Source organism: Heterocephalus glaber, unplaced genomic scaffold (genome assembly GCF_053883595.1).
Source record: "Heterocephalus glaber isolate CG9 unplaced genomic scaffold, H.glaber_assembly_v1.0 deba00000071, whole genome shotgun sequence".
NCBI classification, from domain to species: domain Eukaryota; kingdom Metazoa; phylum Chordata; class Mammalia; order Rodentia; family Bathyergidae; genus Heterocephalus; species Heterocephalus glaber.
The window spans coordinates 37,424,941-37,446,134 of record NW_028258137.1 but is presented as its reverse complement, the minus strand read 5'-3'; the positions used below and the strand labels follow the sequence as shown (position 1 = coordinate 37,446,134).

Sequence of the window (21,194 nt, the reverse complement as noted above, 5' to 3'; positions counted from 1 at the left end):
CTCAGCCTCCCAAGTGCTGGGATTACACCACCAGGCATGCCAGGAGTTCTTAAAACACCAGATATAACTCAACTTGACAAAAGGAATCGAAAAGCTATCTGATCACCTCATTCTGCTATAAAATTATACCATCTTTCATGTTAGTTTTTTCCTAGTTAACTATTCTCAAGAGTCTGATTTCAACTGATTTACCAGTCTTAAATTCTCACTCAGGGATTAACACATATTAATATTCACTTTGAGTAATAACTATGAAGAATTTCCCATCCAAGCGATAAGCATCAAATTCCCTGCTTATGTAATAGATCCCAAGAACTTTCCAACTTAGAAGTCTTACCAATTTGTACAACTTTACAAATAAAATAAGTGACAGGAGAAACTATTCTGACTGAACCTTAAAGTTGTCATTCAGGATCCCTGGTCTGACTTTTTTTAGACTGACTCATAATTTCCAGGTGCACCTTCAAATCTTAGACCGCTATCTTAATATTCTAACCAAAACAAAACAAAACAAAAACCCAAAAAAAACCCCAAACAAATGAGCACACATGAACGTAGTATACATTTCTTTAATGCTTCCTCAGTACTTAAGTATCTATGAAGTATTAAGTCCGCCACAGCTCTAAAAATCTTTCTGAACTAGCTGCATTTCTATTATAATTAACATTTTTTAAGTCCTTACTTTTATTTAATGGAAGCATAAAACATCTGTGCAAAAGGGTTCTTGCACATTTATCCAAATTTGTTCTAAAAAGCGTTAATACATATTAAGCCAAAAACCAGGCATTCTGGAAAGTACTCATATAAAACTTAATGGCTACAGAAGGAATATTTAAACAACCAACAAATAAATCGACATTATTTCCAACTTAGACAGGGAGGACACTATGGTAAAACTTCTGCTAAAAACATTTAAAATTTCACTGCAATTTTAACCATGTCAATTTTGACAAAGTTTACTCTTTTTCCAAATCCATGCTTCTAGTAACTTGGAATGCATGACAATTTTTAATATTCCTCAGTTTTTCCTGGTCTGATGATAAAAGAGCCAATACATTTTTATACAAAAGGATTTATTAAAAAACCAGTAAGACACTACTACATCATGACACTGTCACACTGGGCTTTTAACACAAGACTTGCTCTACAATACTGGGGGAAGGGCATAAAACACAAATTGATTCTGAAGCATAGCAATTAAGAAATAAAACAATGAAAGCAAATTTCTTTTAATGAAAACTCAGAATTAAACTTCAGAGGGACCCAACGTCATACTTCCATTCGGGGACTTGATACAAAAAATTTAGTTTGAACTGCTATTAGCAGGTGGCAGGAGCCACCTTCAAATGAATCTTCAAATTGGAAAATACTGCTTCACCACCTGGAGACAAAGAGAAGAAAAAAGTTACTCTGGGTAGGCTACAACACTTACCAAATATTTACATGAAACTGAATTATCCCTATGTTCCACTATATGTAAATACTGAGCAACATTAAATGTGTGGTATGTTTTATAAATTAAAGCTGAACAGTACAGTCCATGAGCTGTAAATCCACATGTGCACCACTGCTTTAAGATACGATATGCTTTCATAAGAATTCTTTAAAATTACAAAAAGCTTTTCAAAATGTATCACCTATAGAACTCATAAAAAGCTCAGTCAATTTGGTAAAAGGACATTTGACCCAAAAGCATCTATAATTTAAACTTATTTTATTGGATCAGCATATCTCTTGTTCATCACAAGTTATAGAAAAGTTATATACAACTAAAAGAAAAAGTTATCTTATAAATAATTATAGATATATAAGGAGTTGTCACAACAGGAATTCAGCTCAAGAACTTCTTGCAATTACTGCTACAACGTCTATAAATGGGAAAAGCAAGCATTAAAATAGATTAATAAAATATAAAATTAAGACTGGAAAATCCAGAGACAAGCTGTATCCTTAGAAGAATAAATAGTTAAAATTATTCAGTAAGCTGACGTATTTAACCATTACAGGGCCTGTAAAAAATGCATTAAAATTACATTACAAATAGTTTTTAAAAAGCAAAGAAATAAGTGAAGGCAAAGCTTGAAGTATCCACTTTATTTTATAATGCTGATACAGGATGTTGGAAGAGACCATACCAAACGGCAGCATTCGAGAGCGTGAGCATCTCGTACCCTGTCCGCATTGAGCGGGCCTGTGAGAATCGTGAAGTCAGCGCGACACAGGGCCTGCAATGAAGCTCCCGCTGGCGGGTACAAACAAGGTATAATGTCAGAGTTAGTAGGCAATACTTTTTTGCTGTAATTCCTTAATTTGTACCCATTAGCAGTACTTTACCTGTTAACTTTACTGACTTGTTAATAATAGGACAAAAAGGCAAAAAGCTTAAAAGCACCTGTTACATATATTGAAAAGTCACTATGTAATAATATGGTAAGCACTTCTGGGTGCTGCAAAACTCTAAAATATTAAGCACTTTTATATACAATAAAGATTATATAAACTACTATTTTAAAATGATCTGTTAAAAAACTATTTTTAGAACATACCTGTTGGGGATAAGTTGCAAATGGAATAATTTAGTATGGTTTGTAGCTATTTTGATGACCACCTCGCCTGGATACTTTTCCATAACCACTCTGCTGGTCTAAAATAGAAAGAGTGTTAAAACCACATCTGCAGTGGTTATATAATAATCAGAACAAAGTATAATTTCAAATAATCTCAAAAAACCCCCAAGTGTGAAAAATTCACCCAGAGGAATCATTTAACCAATAATTTAACAAAATGTGTATTGAATGCCTACAATGGCAAGCATTCAGTAAGTTTATTACTTTCAGAAAAATAGAAGACAATCCCCTGACTCTTTATAAAGGTCTAAGGTTCCAAAGCAAGGATAGCTGACCCTTTCACACCAACCAGGTAAAACCACCGTACAATGGGAGATTGTCAACCAATTAATGCTTTATTATCTCTGCCTTTCTTGGTTGGCAAAGGGCCATCTCACCCGCTTCATCTTTGCTGACCTTCTTCTGACTTTAGTTAACCTATTATTGTGCAGCAGGCCTAGTCACCTAAAAGGATGTTAACTCCAAGAACTGGTCTAACCAAGGAAGGAAAAGAAACACCACTTAATGCAATTAGTGTAACTGCTCTCCTCTAAAGAATGTAAGACTGCTTCTAACAGAGCCCTTTCCCAATGACAAAACACACCACAGATTAGGTGGGGGGGGCATCTCAGTTACACAAACAGGCCACGGCTTTCTAATCTAAATTTCAAGTTTTATGCTCTATCACATTCAACATCTAAGAGTTTCTACATCAATAATTTTAAAAGAGGATACGATTAAGTTTTAACTGGCAACATGTGATATTAGTCAATTATATAGGATATTAAGACATTTTACGCCAAGATTATTGGTTGGTCCAAGAATAGACACTTGGAATACCTTCAGCTCACAAGATCCAACCTATACTTAAATATTTTCAAATGCAAGAGAAACTCCCAGCATACATATGCAAAAACTCACATACACCCTACCCTTACAGTATGCATGTGATACAGGCTGGGAGGAACCTGGCAATAAAATGGCTGCAGTTTAAATTAGTTTCCAGGAATTTGAAACCTGAAGACGTTTTGCACTTGGCAAAGCTACACTAACTTTTCTACCTATCCAAATTTGTACAAAATAAATGTCAAATAGCAGTTAATATAAAAAGTATAGTACTTACTGCTATAATCACCATATCCATAGTAGTTGTTGTAACCAGTGTAGTCATATCCTCCATAACCACCGTAACCTTGGCTGTTATATCCATAGTTGCCATAGCCTTGATTCCAATAGTTACTATATCCCTGGTTCCAGTTTTGACTGGGGCCTGCAGCACATTAATAGGTTCACTAAAGTCAGAAGATCAGCAAAGATCTTTACTTCAGGATAATTAAAAAGCAGAAAAGCTTAAGACAGAGTAAACGTAGGCTATAGCTTACCACCACCTCTCCCACGAGCTCGTCCCGAAAATCCTCCTCTTGACCCCCACTGCTGCTGTTGCTGGTACTGCTCCTTGGACATTGCTACTTTTATTTCACACTAGAAGAGAAAAATTATGTTATACTGACTCAAGAAAATAAAGTTGCTTATCAGTTTATAATAACCAGAATAGCCAATACTCTTCATCTACTGTTGGCTAATTTGGTGCTTTCCTTCAAATCAGTTTGTCAACTCAAATCAATTAGCACTGAGAGAAATAGCCACTACTACCAATACTCAGTTAAGTATCTGCTAGAGATGGTATTACTTCATTCCATTTGTCAGGTCCTAAAATAATATTTTTTGATAAAAAGGCTATAGAAAAAATTCACTTTAACAATTCTGGCTCGACATAAAAGCAAAAAATAAAAAAGTCTATCAATGACTGACAAATTAGGAGCCAGTGGGATGTCTTTAAAGCATAAGCGTGCAAATATGTACAGAGAGCTAAGCCATTAAATTCTCTGTAATTGCTCGTTTTCTCTACAAGTTAACAGATGCTTAAAACTTACTTTACTAAGCCCAACATTGTGGTATTTCTTTTCCATTATCTTCTTCACTGGTTCTTCTTCCTTAAAAGTAATAAAGCAGAATCCACGCCTCTTATTGGTTTTGTTGTCCATGGGGAGCTCTATGGATTCCACCTAGTACCAAAAAACAAACTTTAGTACCTTAGTCTGCATTTATTAGCAGCACAAAGTTTAGCAGGAAAATACACATTTGGCCCTCAAGCTCTATGCTGCTATGCTTCTTCCCTGTTTATTCTAACCATTTTAAGAGTTTTCAAATTATTAACATCCACACTAAGTCAACATACCCAACTATAAAACCAAGCTTCACCAGTTACTGACATTTGCTACCTAACCCAAGAATCCCAAACTCAAATGCCAACAAGAAGACATTTTAAGAAAAACTGAGGTTTTTTTTTTTGGTACCGAAGATCAAACTTGGGACCTTGCGCTTGCAAGGCAGGCGGCGGATCCACTGAGCTAAATCCCCGGCCCTTGAAAAACTGAATTTAAATGTCTGCATTTTGAGAGAAAACTATGAGTTGAAGTGGATAAGATTATTGCAGACTGAACAGCAAACACCACATCCAAGGTGGAAGCTGCTATATTAAAATCTTAAATTGGCTGTTGCCATGCAAGAAGGCAGCAGCAGTTTTGATGCTGCTTGCTCCTGCAAATAAATAAGTCTATAGTCTCACTAAATTTGTATTTTGTGTGTGTGTGTGTGTGTCCTGGGGATCAAACTCAGAGCCGTCACACTGAGCTATATCCCCAACCCTTTTTTATTTTGAGACAGTGTCTAAGTTGCCCAGGCTGAATCTTCCTATCTCAGCCTCTTAAAGAGTGCTGAGATTAAAAGCCACTGCACTCAGCTTAAATTTGCATTTATAAATAAGGCACTATATCCTATCCTTAACTCATCTTTTTCCTATTCTCCACTAAAGTTTCCTTCTATATCTTAGGTAACCTAATTTGGACTTTTCATTTTCTGTATTTTTATATCTTCTACTAATCCAGTAAACTTCTTGAATTAAGAAAGCTTGTCACAAGCCAGATGCAATGTTAGCCCTGCTTGCAGTCCCAGCTACTTGGGAGACAGGGAAAGGAGGATCACCTGAGCCCAGAAGGCCAGACCGAGTAGAAAGCAAAATCCTGCCTCTTAAAGTTTAAAAAACCATGTCCATTTCATCTTTTTGTACCAAGTGCCTAGCACACTACTTTACGTAGGCAGATGTTCAATAAATTGAGAAAAATCTTATCAAGTAACCTTCAGCCATCTGCTCATAAAATATTTTCAACCCTCTTTTATTTTTTGAGACAGAATCTCACTGTGTAGCCTAGGAACTCCCAGAGAACCTCCTACCTCAGCCTCCCAATATTTTCAACATTCTTATTCCAAAACAAATCATATACTCTGCCCTAACTTTAAACAGCTTTGAAAAATCCAGTGAATTGGAGTCTACTTACTATGGATTCACTCACACTAACTTGACATAAACTGGGGTAAAGCATTTAAAACATACCTCACCAAAACCACCAAAGTACTCCCTTATTTTCTCTTCAGGTGTATCTGGAGAAAGGCCACCAACAAAAATTTTTTTAACAGGCTCTTTTGTTTTCATGGCTTTGGCCCTTTTAGGATCAATCACCTTCCCATTCAATTTATGTTCTTTCTGATCCATGACCTAAGGAAATTAAGTTTTCCATTTTAAATATTTGTAACTTAACTGAAATTCAGAGGCTTATCAACTTACTAAAAAACTATAGCTATATATAGCTAATGTCAGGCATATATTGACTAGCTCAAGATTAAACTGGGAAGTCATGGTGATATCACATCAGCTAATACACAATAGTGTTTAAATTTCAAGGACAGTTAAGAACTGGGAGACAGGGTATAGTACACAAATTTTACCAATTACTGGGTACCATCAACTTTTTAAATTGCCAAGCAACATAAACAAACATGGTTGTTACTTCTGTTAGTCCAGGACCAAAACAATGATTTGATCAGAAGTTGCTTAAGAAAATACTTTAAAATATGCACTTCTGTGCACTTGTCACAGAATTTCCTTTTATATTAGGCATTTTAGTTTTTTTTTTAATGTGTGTCTTTCTGGGAATGGAACATACCCTTGTTCATGCTAGGAATGAGCTACACCCCAGCCAAGTCTGTCTCTCCCCTCTTTTGGGGGAGGGGGGATATTAGTGATTGAACTCAGTTAATTTTAATTTAGTAATACCTGGCATACAGAAAGTATGCAGTAAATAATTCCTGAATCTGCCTATTTGTAAACTGTTTTGGCAAGCTGTACTTCTTCCTTCTTAAACTTGTAAAGGGAAAAGTGCAAATAATGGGCAAATTCATTACATCAAACTTATTTTTTACAATATTTACTCATCAGAATACATAACACACTACCTTATCTACACTCTCCGACTCTTTAAATAGCACAAAGCCAAAACCCCTTGATCGCCCTGTGATAGGATCTAACTTCAGAGTGCAGTCTACAACTTCACCAAATTTGGAAAAGTAGTCCTTCAGATCTTTCTTTGTAGTGTCCCAGCTAAGGCCTCCTATAAACATTTTCCTGTAAAGACAAAAGGCAGTATTAAAATGCTAAAAAGAAAATTAAGCTTTGCCTTAAATATTGTATTATCTACATCAGTAAAGCACCTTTTCCAAACTGCACCAATTTACTGGGCAGTGTATTAAAATGTCATTCTTCCTATACAGCCACACATCAAAAACATTTCAAGAAGTTCTGCTTTCTGCTGCTGCTGGGTAATTATAAAAGTGAGCAGACAGCAAATTAGGTCTGCCAACTTGCTTTAAAAAAAAAAAAGATAAACGTATAGACCAAGTACAGTTACTATACAATGTTTTTCTTAAATATTAACAAGACAGAATCTTAACTTTTAAGTTTCTTATGAACCTTCAATAAACTTGTCAAAAGGCCATCCATGATCATTTTCCATTCATCACAGCAATCCACATCGTATTTAAATTATAGCTAAAGCTCCTTTTCTACTTTTTAAAAAATAGTTCTCCCATTAGCAAAGCTTCTAGCACATAAAATGGAAAAGTCTAAGTCTCAGAAGTTGTGACCAACTTTCTGAATGTGCTAGAAGTCCTCAATAAAGACAAAAGTAATCATGTAAACAATTTAGTGGAAAAAATCCATCGAAGCACAATTCACTAATTAGATGATTTACTTACAGTAGAACCTCAGTTAACTAGCAATATTTAAGTCTAAAAAATGGTGAAAGTGACAGGTGCTAAGTGGAAAACCACCAAAACCAGACCAAAGAAAGAACAAAAAATTGTTTAAGGTTAAGTTTTAACATTATTACAGCAAAATGCCAAAAAGCTCAAATCTAGCTGTGATCCTTTTTACATCTGCTCTCCTTACACACAAATACACACGGATGACTAATCTATACCTTCTACTACGACAGGACTGGAAATCTTTAAAGGTAAACTGTCAGAATTTGTTATGTAGGAGCTAAATGGGAATAAAATCATACTTTCTTGAGCTTTTCTCTTCTTTTTAACTGGGGCTGTCATGGGGAAGGATAGGGGGAAAACATGGTACTTGCAGCTCCAGAAACAAAATAAAGCCTTTCATATAAAACATCTCCATTTTGTGGGCTTTCAAGATGTAACCACTAATATCCATTCTTGCAAGAGGCCAATTTACTGTCTTGAGAATGAAGATTTTCTTCTTCACCCCCAAAGATAGCCTGATTAACTGAGGTGTTACTGATCTTATTATTTTATCACAAACTTGTTTAACTTCTCATGACAAAGCTAACGTTCAATGTGAAATAAGTCTTACATCAGGCATATCTGTGCTTCTCATTCCAGGGTAGGTTTTCAATTTGAACATAATATTCTAGAGCTGGGCCATTTATATATGCCTAATTTTCTGGACATCCTCAAATAAAATTCCCATTTTTTTTGTTGTTTTTTTTGGTACCAGGGAGCAAACTCGGGACCTTGTGCTTACAAGGCAGGCAGTGGAACCACTGAGCTAAATCCTCGGCCCTAAAATTCCCTTCTTGAAGTAACATTTATAACCCTCTTTTGGCATTCTATAATAAAATGAATATACCAAAACACCCATAATGTTGTGTAGGTATTTTAAATGTTTACTTATAACCAATTCCATGGAAAAACTGAGGTACTGCCTCAATAATACACATCTCATTCATTTAAATAACGTAACTTCTAATATACAATGTTTATTTATTTACATAACTTGCTATAAATACATTATTGTTAGCCCAAAAGTCCAAAGTACTTCCTTTATAGATGAAAGTACATTACCAACAGTTACCCTTTCAATGTTGAGGATACTGCTTGAAAGATAAAATCAACTGACTATATAAAACAATGACTATTACAGAAACCTATCAATAATTTAACAAAGTCTGAAATTATTTAACCTAAACAAAATTTGCATCCTGTAGAGATGCAAAATAACTTATTTTTATAAAAGAAAGGCAAAAAATTCTGCCTGGTCTATTTATCAAGTATCAAGTCAGAACTAGTTTCAATTTTATTTAACCACAGTAATCTTTATATTTGAAAATACCTTTAATTTAAAATTAACAAATACAAAAAATTTAAAATCTATAATGAGGCATATTCTATTATTCTCAACTGCCAACTATTTCTCACAGGTAGAAATTTTATTATCAGATAAACATAACTATACTAATTCAAGGGACCCAATAAATTAAACTGCTCTCAAAAGAAGCTTTCCATCTTTAATATAAAAGTTGTTAAAATTTAGAGCTCAAAAGATTCATCAAATAGTACCCTACACTTACTCCATTTATCCAGAGTAATAAATATAGCTTTCACACATTCTATACAATGGTTCCTAGTTCTCCAAAAATTAGAGCAAAATATATAGTAAAACTTCAGATATCCAGCACCTTTAAACAATTAAAAGAGCTATTTATTGAGCCAGGCATCCATGCCCGTAATCCCAGTACTCAAGAGGCTGAGGCAGGAGGATTTTGAGTTCAATGCCAGCCTGGGCTACACAGCAAGACTGTCTCAAAAAGCCAAAAAAGCTATTTATTAATATGTCAAGTACATCTCTTTTCTTTTTCACTTTTGCCAGATTAATCATAAACTGACATTTCTAAAATGTGCAACACTTCCATTTTATATAGTGTAGCCAGCTCTTAAAACTTCTCAAATTTTACAAAAAATGTGCAGTTTCTGTGGACCACGGTAAGCGTTCTTGAGACAAATTTATCAGTATTTTGGCAACCCAAAAAGTATTGTGCCTTTCTTCTGCTTTAATTGGGCTGAACAGATAATAGGCGAATATACTACAACACAATACCAAATATATTCCATCTTTACTAAATGGAACATATTAAATCTACTCCATCTTTATTCAGTAGGCAAAGCAAGCTGTGACTACACAGCATAATGGTACATGGCGTGTTTACTGAACTTATGGGTAAATGGACACTTATTTTAGCCCTTCTCAAACACTGGCATGCACTTTCCACCAAACTATGAAAGAGCTGAAGATTAATACCAATTTAAATTATCTACATTTTATATGACTGTATCTCGCTTAAAGCACAATACCTACTGTCTGTCCAGATTACCTCCGCTGCCTTGAATACAGACTGATTTTCAAGTTGCTGTCACTCCTGTAGAGATGCAAACACTTTCCAATGAAGTAGAGATATTACTTCGAAAATTCCTAAGCAGCAAAATTAAACTACCAAGACTTGTTCAAATACAACAAAAACGGCTCCTAATGCTGCAATATAAGTTTGAAATTTGATCCTTAGTTGTAAGTGAATCAATAATTTCCCAATTAAAATATATAGGACTTCATCTATACTATTAACAATTTTTTTTACTCCTACCCACGAACTAAGTATTTCACCCCAAAGACAAAGGGTATTCAATTTAAAACACCTACTCAACAAAGAGAAGTTTCTTTGCTTTCATAGCTAGTATTACAGTACATTAATTTTAAAAATTCAATGACAAGTTACACAGCTCTGTGCACATGACTATCCAAATGCTACTCCCTGTCACTCAGGAATGTAGGCCACTTTGGACATTTTATTACCTTTCAGTTCAAGTTTAGACAGAGTAAAGTCAACTGCCTATGTTTAAATCTTAACTCTACCACTTACTATATAACCCTGATTAAAAAATTTTTTTGAAGACTGTTTTTTCCCATCTTTAAAGAGCCTAAAAGGCATCTACAATTAGGATTAAATTGGGTCACTGTATTTAAAAGGCACAGAGCACAGTCTAACCCATTTGAATTGCTTGGCCAAAGTTATTATTTTGTAGGGGTAGAATACCATTTAAACATAATTTATTAAAGCAACTTTTTCATTTGCTCAATTTGCTAATGTTTTTAACTACAGACATTATAAACTTTCCAACATTAAAGTAAAAAGGCCATGAGTTTAATTTAAATGGGTCCTAAGATTACTTTCAATGCGAAAGCCTTAAAATATGCCAGAAATATCCCTTTAGGAAAAAAAAAGGGACTGGAAAACAGGTCATCTTTAAGAGCTTAAGTGTAGCTTCTAAAATAGTCATGATGACTGTACTTATGTACATGCCAGTACTTTATAATTTAAAACACAAAATGCAACACATATGGAATAGTGCTGGTTGATAGAAAATAGCCCAACTTAATAATCCTTGGTTTTTTCCCTCCATCAATATACTAATGTGACTATTAGGTTTACCACTCCAAAGTCAATAAATAGTTAGATACTTTCCCAAACAGTTCTTTACTGAAAAACAATTTATTCAAGGTAAAACCCCATTACCCTTAATCTCATTTTGAAATGGGAATCAAAAAGAGCTATTCTGTAAATTTTAAACACTTCTATACAAATCATGATTTTACATATATGGCTTCATAACAAGTTCTGACAGTTTAAAAGAGACAACAGAATGTCAACCGGATAAATATTCCTGGTGTATAACATAATTAGCCAATCACTGTCACGTTTTAAAATAATGCTATGTAAGCTATTAAATTTTCATTTAAATAATTTTTCTGGTATTTTGTAATTATTCTTTAAAGCACGAAAGCAATAAACTAATGAAATCTGACTAGAACATAAGTCCTGAGCATTTTTATTTGGAAAGTATGTATTTATTTTAAACATCACTAAGATATGAGAGGTTACTTCACAAGTAAGTATCACATGGTAGGAAAATGACTTTAGAATTTGTATAAAAACTACCCTTGGAAATAGTTTGACAAGCTTATTTAACACATTACTAGACTTTTTAGATCTGATCAGGTTTAAAATACACAAAACCATATTAAAGCTGGCCACTAAATCTTCCCTCTAGAAACACTTCAGTCAGTAAAATTTAAATTCCAGTATATTTCCCCATTTTTAATATGTAATTTCTCCCCTAGCTTTATATATGTTAAAATGACTTAATAAGTATAAAAAAAGAATCCTATTATCCAAGGCTAACACACAGATCAAACATTTTCAAACCAAGATTAGCTTTTCTATATTAAATCCCATTACTTCATACTCTAAAAAAACCCAAATGACCATTAAAAGATAACTAGGTTGAAAACATCTAATAAATTAAACATGACAATTTTATAAAATAAATTTTATAAATGCTTAACCCAACAGTTCCCCTTTTCCTTCATTACAGGGAAGAAATGACATCATATTCTTTAATGTTACCAATTAGCTCTATAAGGTAAACTCCCATTTACCAAGAGGTTAAGGAATGGCTACTTCCTTATCATAGAAGTTAATGTTCTGGTTAACCAAGAACTCCACATATTCATAATTCTACTAAGTATTCTATTGGCAATTGACTTAGATATCAATGCTGAAATCAGAAAATAGTTTTTACCTTTTTTGATGTATTCTTAAATCTGTCAATGCTTTAAATTCACATTACTTTACAACACAAGTAAAAATCTGTAGGACAGTAACTCCTTGATAGCTGCCATTTTCACTTTGAATGTATTTGCTGATACGTTTCACCCCATATCTCACAAGACTTAAAGTGTGGGAGGGGAATTTTCTGGATGTTGGGAGCTTTCTGGTGGTCTTGATAAGCAGGAGTTTACACTATATGACCCAATACTTAAGTGATCTACTTTGGTCATTGGCCAAACATCACCAGTAAACAAGTCTTCCTTCCCTACTCCCAAATATTTTTAAATACCTAGCATGATCAACATATAATGCTCCAAAAACTAAAAACATGCTTACCTTTACTCCACAGGAGTAAATCACTGGCAGTATCAACTATTAGGACACAGGATAAATACACACAAGCTATGAAAGTAGGCTATGTAGTCAATCCTCCTGTGGTGAGCATTGTTTCCAACACAGAGATCAGGAAACCAAATAACAAACATATTACCTGAGACCACACTGTGGAAAGTGAACAGAAACAGATTCCACACTTCCAGCATCCAGTTCAGTGCCCTATCTACTAAAATGCTGAAAGTCAAATCAAACTTGGACTAATATTAATTATACATCACTCCATTTGTGAATATGCACACTGGAGATACACATCTTTAAGAGAAACATGAAAGTTATTTTACTCCTTTTAAAATATTTTCAAGTGTATCTTGTATCATCACTTGAAGGCTAAAATAATCATCCTTAATGATGGCCATAAACCACATCAAAATAAATCTTCATTTGGGCAGTCTTACAGAAGACAGAGTACCCAGGCATTAAAAATATACAAGTTTATAGGAGTCACATGGCTTGGGAGAAAAAAAAAACCCAGGTTTGAGACAAACACATTAACCTCAAAAAAATAGTGCTGAAAATGTCAATAATATTCTCCAATTCCAAACTTAAGAGGTTAAGTAATTTTCAGTATCTTTCCTAAAAAATTAACACAGACAGGCTAGGGATATAGCTCAAGGGTAGAGTGCTTGCCTACCATGCACAAGGGCCTGGGTTAGATCCCTAGCACCACCAATAGAAGAATTTAATACTCCTCCGTTAAATGTTCATCATCTCAACATTTGCAGGCGTCAGTTTGTTTAATTTTAATCCTGGAAATTTGTCAAAGGTTCCAAAGAATGTTTAATAAGAGACCCATCCCCTCAGGGTCTTAATTTTACAGTAAATGTGGCCTAAGACTGTTATAGAATTGCTTTACAAAGCAAACAGTGCTCAGATTACCCAGAAACACTAGAGTATAGGATATAATCTCAAGTATTTAAACAAAAACATCTGCAAGCCTATTCTTTTAAAATTACAAAAGAAATAACCTATTACAGAATTCCCAAAAGGGAAGAATCACATTTGAGCTCATATTCTACTGGGTACAGGATGAGATTTATTACTGTTATTGCTCTGTTAATAAAGAAATACTGCTATACAATGACCGATAAATGAATGGGACTAGTTTAGACCTTCCTAAACAATCCAATGTGGAGGGAATTAATAATGTACCTACCTTGTAAAAATGTCCCAAAGCTAGCATAACAGTCTAATTTTCCAAAGTTCTTTGAATTTTAAAAACTCTGCCCCCAGGTACTTTGTTACAGGGCACATGTATTTCACCAGGCACTAAGTAATTTTAAAGTACCTACCCTGAAAGCACTGCAGCAAGTGCAGACAATGATTCCACAACACAATGCAGTATAGGAAACTCCAATGCAATGGCTTATAAGTAAAAACTAGGGATGTTAATGTTATAAAGATTTAAAGCAAGGGGAATTCAGAGAGTCATTTTACTATGGAAATGAACTATTACTCTCAAGCCCCACAGTAAACTGTGGAAGCATTCCATAGAGCCCTAACAGGGATACACATCCTCAAAATAACTGTTCATTCTCATATTTTTAAAGGGAAAAAAACGGTCTACAACAAATTGACTTTTAAAATGTTTTGATGAAACTATTAACTGCTTTACTCTGATTTGTAAAAGGAAATGCACGCAGAATTGTGTTAAATTTAGATTTAACCAGTTACTAACCAGTTTTGTTTTGTGTTTTTTTTTGTACCGGGGATCAAACTCAGGACCTTGTGCTTGCAAAGCAGGCGGTGGAACCACTGAGCTAAATCCCTGGCCCTAACCAGTCTTATCTTCACAACTTCGAGTGTACTACAAAACCATTGCCCAATATCCCTCAAAGTAGGAGACAAAAGCAACACAAAGGGTGGCAAGTGTATAGACAACCAAAAATAGGTTTGGTGGTCTTCAAGTATTTACTCAAAAAGAAAAATTTAGCATCTGCAACAAAATGGCGCTGGGTGATTTGGCAGTTACTAAGTCAAATGTTAGACATTAAAAATGAGAACTATGGAGGCAGGCATGGTGACACACACCTGTAGTCCCAGCTACTCAGGAGGCTGAGGAGAGAGGATTACTTGAGCCTATGAGTTAAAAGGGGGGTGGGGGGAGAGAAAAAGAAAGAGAACTATCTTATAAGTGCAAACTTGCTTAACTTAAAATGAATTTCAGCAAAATATATTTTCAGAGGATGACAAGTGGTCATAACCTAAAATGCTGACAGCTGATCATAATCTAAAATGTTCATTAATTATAAATGAGTCACAAAAAAAGATATAAAGTGGCAGGACAAAGATAAGTCTAATAAAAATCAAAATACTGACATTCAAATCTAAAAGTTTATGATTATTTTTAATTACTGACAACAATAAAGATTCAAAATGTGTTACGGAGTAAAGTTTTTTCTTAATTTTCTATTACATAGCAGTAAAACTGAACTACTTGTGCCCACTATTCAGCAAAACAGAGGGAGTAACATCCATCTTAACATACTTATGTCACACTCTGATCTTAGTATTTTCCTTTAGATTTTCCCTTTGCCTACTTGTTTCCAGTCTACTTTATCTCCAATCTAACATACGACAGATTTCAGTGGATGAAAAGTGATAGGTAAGTTTTGGGTACAATTTAAATGTATCCCAAATGGGCTCTTAAAACATAATGTAGTTTGTACATATGTAAGGCAATTATATGCAAATTACTAGCTCTCTAATCTCCAGTGGGGGACAATATAAACTCCTGGAAAACTCAAATAATTCTACAGGCATCAATTTCAATATTTAGGGGAGGTGAAGGGGGGGGGGGGGAATAACCAACCAGCCTCCAAAGGGAAGTCATGCAATTGTGAATACATGTAAACCAACTGTAACATTCCAGCCAAATCAGTGACAATAAAAATGCTGGTAAGGGCTGTAGCCAAAGGCCACATGGGCCCACCTCTAGATGCTTCATATCCAATTCCTATTAAAAGTAGGATACAAATACTGTGGGTGGGAAAAGACGAACATTTTTGTATAACGCAATTTATCAAAAAGTTGTTTTAGTTAACATCTCCAGAGTATCTTAGTACAACATGCAAGACATTTTAAACACAATATTTTATATCAAGTATTTATATTTAACATTAAGCTTCAAATTTCAACAAAAATATTTCCCTCTTAATGAAAATGACTGTGAAATTACATTATCCTTTCCTAGATATTGAAACATTACTAATTACACTTTGCTTAAATTAACCGAACTGTAATTACATGCATTACCACCGACCAAATACCATGTAATGGCATCATTCTTGCCCAAAGATAATACAAGATACCCAAAAGTTTTACATCCCAGGTACAAGATATCCTACTATGTTAATAATGTCTAGAATTTCCTGGGGATCAATGGGCAACTAATACATAGCCTCTGCATATTATAACGATTCAAACCTTTAAAATACAGAAATAAAATTTTAAAAAGTTTTACCATTCTTCCCGCTGTGCCGTCGCTGCTTCAGTGTGTCGTGGGGAGGAGTTTGAATGGCTAGGGAATTAACAACCGGTACAGCAACCAATCAAAATTCTAGTTTTAGTTTTTGGCATTGCTAGGGTTAAAAACTTTAATTCATTTACACTTCAGTTTAACAGTAGATAACTACAAAGGCAGCTGCTTTGTGATTTGAAAACTCGTGTCTAATAAAAAGCCTGTCCCAAACACAATTGATCATTTTGGTGCTTCTGTTCAAGGAATAGAATTCAAAAAGCAAAAACCCAAAATGCTAAAGGCTTAAGGTCCCAAATAAGGTACAAACGTTAAGGGCTTAAAAAGTTTCCAAATACAGTTTCTCAAATTAAGCTATACCTAACCTTAGTTGTTTAATTAGGAAAAAGTTTATTTCCTCTCCCGCCTCCACTCCCCCCCAGACAGCACCATCAGTAAACAGCCTGACAAGTGTCTGCCTGGGCTGGGATTATTCTAACTATAATGTACTGCATATTCCCAGGTGCTTCCCTCCCAACTCTCTCCCTCTTCAAATGCTGTGCTCTTACCCGGTAAAGAAAATCATGGTTTCTAATACCGGGTTAGTGACATTTTATTGCGTTTATCTTCCACCAAAACCTTGCGACTTTTCATAATAAAAAAATTCTCTCACACACACCCATTACAAAAAAGAGTGAAAACACTAACCCAAGATGAGTAAACTTCAATTGAGAACCTGGACTTAGTCCCTCCATCTAACTCCTGTATTATGCTCCCAAATGCTGCAACACCACTTAATAAAAGCAGCTCTAGGCAGCACATTTCTATTAGAAGAAACCTAATACTAAAAAACCTGCAAAAAAAAATTATCCCATAGAATACATGATTTTATGAAAAGGGGCGAGTGGCCCTCCTTTAATACTGGGTAAGCGTGAGGGAAGAGAAATTTAAAAGGCTCCTTGGCACCGAAAAAGGGGGAAAGAGATGTAAAAAATTTAAGCGGCATAGAAAAAGTTAAAGAGTGAAAACTGCTCTGATAATTGGGGCATACAACAGCTAAGAGCGCGAAAAGGGTGCACGAGGAAAGCAACTCGGCCGCCGAGGGGAGATGCGCCCGGTCCAGGGCGAAGCCCACGCACCCACGGCTGAGTCGGGCATCGCTGCAGGCCCACGCCGCTCGCAGGTACAAACGCGGGGCCCAGAGGATCACGCCGTGGTGCAACAATCTAAAGTGGGGAAAAAATAAGTCCCAAAGCGAAACTTATTTAAATTGTAAAATGCATCCGGCGTGGAGCGGCCCGGGAGCTGCGGATCGACGGCCCGCACACGGCTCCCAAACCCCGCGCTCATCGCGGCCGCTGGCCGTCTCGGGAGGGCGCGCAGCTCCAAAGAAGCCTCAGCGATCGCAGCAGAAAACCGGGACGTCAAGAAATGGGCTCAGGAGGAAACAGGAAAAAGGCATCCCCGAGACGGGCGGGAAAAATCCTGGCGGCTGAGCCGGTGGGAGGAGACCGCGCGGGAGGAAGGAGGGCGGGCGGAAGCCGCATGGTGACGGAGGAGGTGGGAACGCGGGGGGAGGGGAAGCGGCGCAGGCCAGGCGCAGGGGGCCGGGAACAGGGACGGTGACGGTGCGGGGCCGCGGAGTCGGGGCCGACGGCCCTACTCACCCTTCGTCCTCCTCGTTCTTGCTGGCGTCGATCTTCGCGCCCTCAGACTCTGAGCTGCCGCCCTCCGGGCCTCCAGCCGCCGCTCCGCCCCCGGCCCCAGCTCCGCCGCCCGCCGCTGCCGCCGCTGCCCCCTGCGCAGCCGCCGCCATGGTGCCCTCCTGCTCGCCCGCCGAGCCGCCCACCGCTGCCGTGGCCGCCGCCCCGTCCCCGCCGAACTGCTCCTCCGACATGGTGCTACCGCCGCCGACGAGACGACACCCGCGCCGCTGCCGCGAGCCCCAACTAGCAGCGAAGGAATCCCCGCCGCCGCGCGCCCGCTACCGCGCCGAGCACACCGCAAGACCCAGAAGGCGCGCGCGTGGCTGCGAAGGCTCCTGCGCCTCTCCCTGGCCTGCCCCCCTCGCCTCCCACTCGCGCGCGGCGCGCACTCCCACTCTCTCCAGCTACGCTAGAAAGGAATATGAAGCAGCGGCGGCCACTCTTGCCTCCTCCTCGCTTTAATGGCGCCGCCGCGGACCACCTAAAATGGCCGACGGAAGAACAGCGCGTCCCGGTCACGTGATGTCAGAGCGCGCCCTTTGCGCCTCCCCGCCCCCTCCACCGCTAGTCCCCCCACCCATCAGTCCCGCCCTCTCGCTCCCTTTTATATCTTCCTCGCACGCGCCGCGCAGTGTGGGACCTTTAAAAGGAACCGGAAGTGGCGTACGAGAAGACGGCGCGAGGATCATCGAGAACAAGGAGCGTTGGTTCGTAGGCGAGGCTAGAGAGGCTCCTTTCTCCGCCCCGCCCTCCAGAAGGTAGTTGGAGTGGGCCATCCTCTCCGGCGCCCGGGAGCTGGCGAGAGCGGCCGCGCGTTAGGGGTGTGGTCACGTTGCCCCTGAGACGATTGTATCTTGGGTGCCTGTGGCGAAAGCCCGTGGGTTCCCAGCCTGAGGGAGGCTGCCTTACGGTGTCTCCCAGGGTCCCCGCTGCGTCCTGGGGACGCTGGGCTCACCGAGCTGTGCATGGCCCGCGCGGACCTGGGGACCCAGGACAGCTAGGGCCGCTGGCGATCAGGGCTTCCGTTTCGTTTAAGATTTGCTTTCCAAGTAAGATGAGGATTTGTTTGCTTTTCTCCTGAAAGTGTCGTCCAAACAAGCAGGTAACGCATAGTTCAAGGAACAAGAATCGTTTTGCTTTGCTCGCGTTATTAGAAGATCCTGGGACCAAGAGATGGAGAGGGGAGACGGAGGGGGTGAAAAAAGTTACAATGTGTTATGTGTATTAGCAACTCTCCACGAAGAGTATCATCACTATGTACTGCAAACGTGTACCAATAAAAATAAGTAAATAAAAAAGAAGATCCTGAAACCTACTACTATTCTTTTGAACTAGAGTTGGGAAGTTGCCTAAATCAGCGGTTTGTGTAGTTTAATGGTTTTCAGTCCTTACAGTAAATAGGATTTATAAGCACCATGGATCATCTTTAAGAGGTTTCTGAGTTTGTGTGTGTTGCAGTGGTTTTTTTTTTTTTTTTAAACACCGTTAGACGTGTCAAGCAAGATGACAGTAAAATTATTCCTTAATAGACCAATTAGAAATTACAGCATTGGCTGGAAACTAGATCATTCGGGCTGTGGGATTTGTAGCTTCCTGTAATATCCTTAGAAAAAAATGGAATTTCTAAGTACTTATGTGGTGAATAAGTAATTATTTGCCAGTTAAATATGTGTCTGGGCTAGGTTTGGAAGAGTTTGCAAAATACAGCATAGAACCCAAGAGTTTAATTGTTTTCCATTGTGTAAATTTATATTTATATTCATTAGACACTACCCCAAAATTTAAAGATTAAAATACTTTTCTTATTAACCAACTAGAATTTACATTGCAGAATAACTAAAAATCAATTTTTGTTTCAAATTCTAAAAACGACTTTATAGTCTTAGCAAATCCTTGTATTAAGTAAATCACAGAAAGTCAATGCCAAGAAATTTTATTGGTAGTGGCTGCACATTTGTCTCCACCTGCCAAAATACCAGCCAGTGATAAAGTAGGTATTATCCTCAAACCAATTACTATGCAGATTTGCAGATTAGAGTCAACTAAAATCAACCATCAGGTATGTATTGTTTAAAAAAAAAAAAAGAACTGAAGAGAGTTCCCATGAATTTTTTTCTGGCTGCAGGAGAGGATGGCTCCTTGTTTTATCTTAAAATATCCTTAGTCTTGCCCACCTTGTAGTAATATGACATTCCAGAAAGAATCATGCTTAGTTCACTTGCAGCCAGTAGCTTCTGGAACTCTTAAAAACTTGCAGACAGCCTTGAAAGGAGTTGTAAAGCTATCACCTATATTGTATCTTGCATGTTTGATGTCATTTCTACAATTTGCGCTGTTATGTCTGCCCTATTTTCCTCTTAGAACTTAAAATCAACACTCCTCTTAATACTCATTATACCTAGTAAACTGGCCAACCTTCAAACTCCAGCCAAATATTAACATTTCTGTGAAATCATCAGACCCCTCGAGACAGAACTACTCATTTCTTCTCACAGCACTTCCTTATTACCTGTTACTGTATTAAACTAGATCATGAGTTCATAGAGAATAAAAATGTCTCCTGTGTGTCACGCCCTAATTCTCTTAGACACGTGCAGAAATAGGCACAGTAAATCTATGTTGTACATCTGTATTTTTCAGTTGAATAATTGAATGACAAAATATCTGATATATCCAACTAGCTAAATGTGGGCATTTTAGGCAACCTGGGAGTGTTTCCAGGGTCATAAAATGCTCCTCTCATCACCATCTTCATCTTTGGCATTTATACACCTCCAAATCTCTTCTTAATGTTTGAAATTTAAGGAGAAAAAAAACTTCCCCTCTTTTTTAGGGGGGAAAACTTTATTGCACAGTCACAGATAAGAATTGAGCATGCTGGAAATGCTCTATTATACACTTTCCCAATTCAGTGGGGAAGAAGCAATCTCAATGACCAGGGCATCAAAAGTTCCATTGTTTTAGGAGCCTTCTAGTATGGTCTAGGTAACACACTGAAATGCTGGATCCTTACTGAACTCAGCCTTTGTAAACCAGTAACTGTAGAAAAAGCTACTGTACTTGTAAATAGCATACAAAATAAAACAACAAAAAAAAAACTTCCTTGAAATTTAAAGCTGGAATCGCCAGGATAAGATGCATATACCTAAGTCAAGGAGTAGCTGTGTTTTCT

General features: G+C 37.4%; 1 protein-coding gene across 6 annotated transcripts; it reads right to left on the bottom strand.

Moving 5' to 3' along the window:
* Nucleotides 1-1,056: 1,056 nt before the first annotated feature.
* Hnrnpd (heterogeneous nuclear ribonucleoprotein D) lies at nt 1,057-19,322 on the bottom strand. 6 transcript variants are annotated; one of them, XM_087207127.1, is made up of 9 exons: nt 17,984-19,322; nt 16,323-16,379; nt 6,960-7,128; nt 6,061-6,222; nt 4,541-4,672; nt 3,989-4,088; nt 3,730-3,876; nt 2,547-2,644; nt 1,057-2,242 (listed from the first exon to the last, which is right to left on the bottom strand). In XM_087207127.1, exons 1-8 carry the CDS (start codon nt 18,211-18,213, stop codon nt 2,577-2,579), a joined length of 1,065 nt encoding a protein of 354 aa, XP_087063253.1. In that variant the 5' UTR covers nt 18,214-19,322; the 3' UTR covers nt 1,057-2,242; nt 2,547-2,576. The 6 variants fall into 6 exon arrangements, with proteins under 6 accessions (XP_087063253.1, XP_004848039.1, XP_087063273.1 ...); XM_004847982.4 differs by having other exon boundaries at nt 1,057-1,381; XM_087207147.1 differs by lacking the exon at nt 3,730-3,876.
* Between the last annotated feature and the right edge of the window lie 1,872 nt (nt 19,323-21,194).

Bases quoted from the DNA above. Each gene is read 5' to 3' on its own strand.
- Hnrnpd (XM_087207127.1), bottom strand. From the start codon at position 18,213: ATGTCGGAGGAGCAGTTCGGCGGGGACGGGGCGGCGGCCACGGCAGCG. The intron at 16,380-17,983 runs GTGAGTAGGGCC...TTAATTCCCTAG, and splicing joins AAGAACGAGGAGGACGAAGG to CCATTCAAACTCCTCCCCAC. The intron at 3,877-3,988 runs GTAAGCTATAGC...AATGTGCTGCAG, and splicing joins AGCTCGTGGGAGAGGTGGTG to GCCCCAGTCAAAACTGGAAC.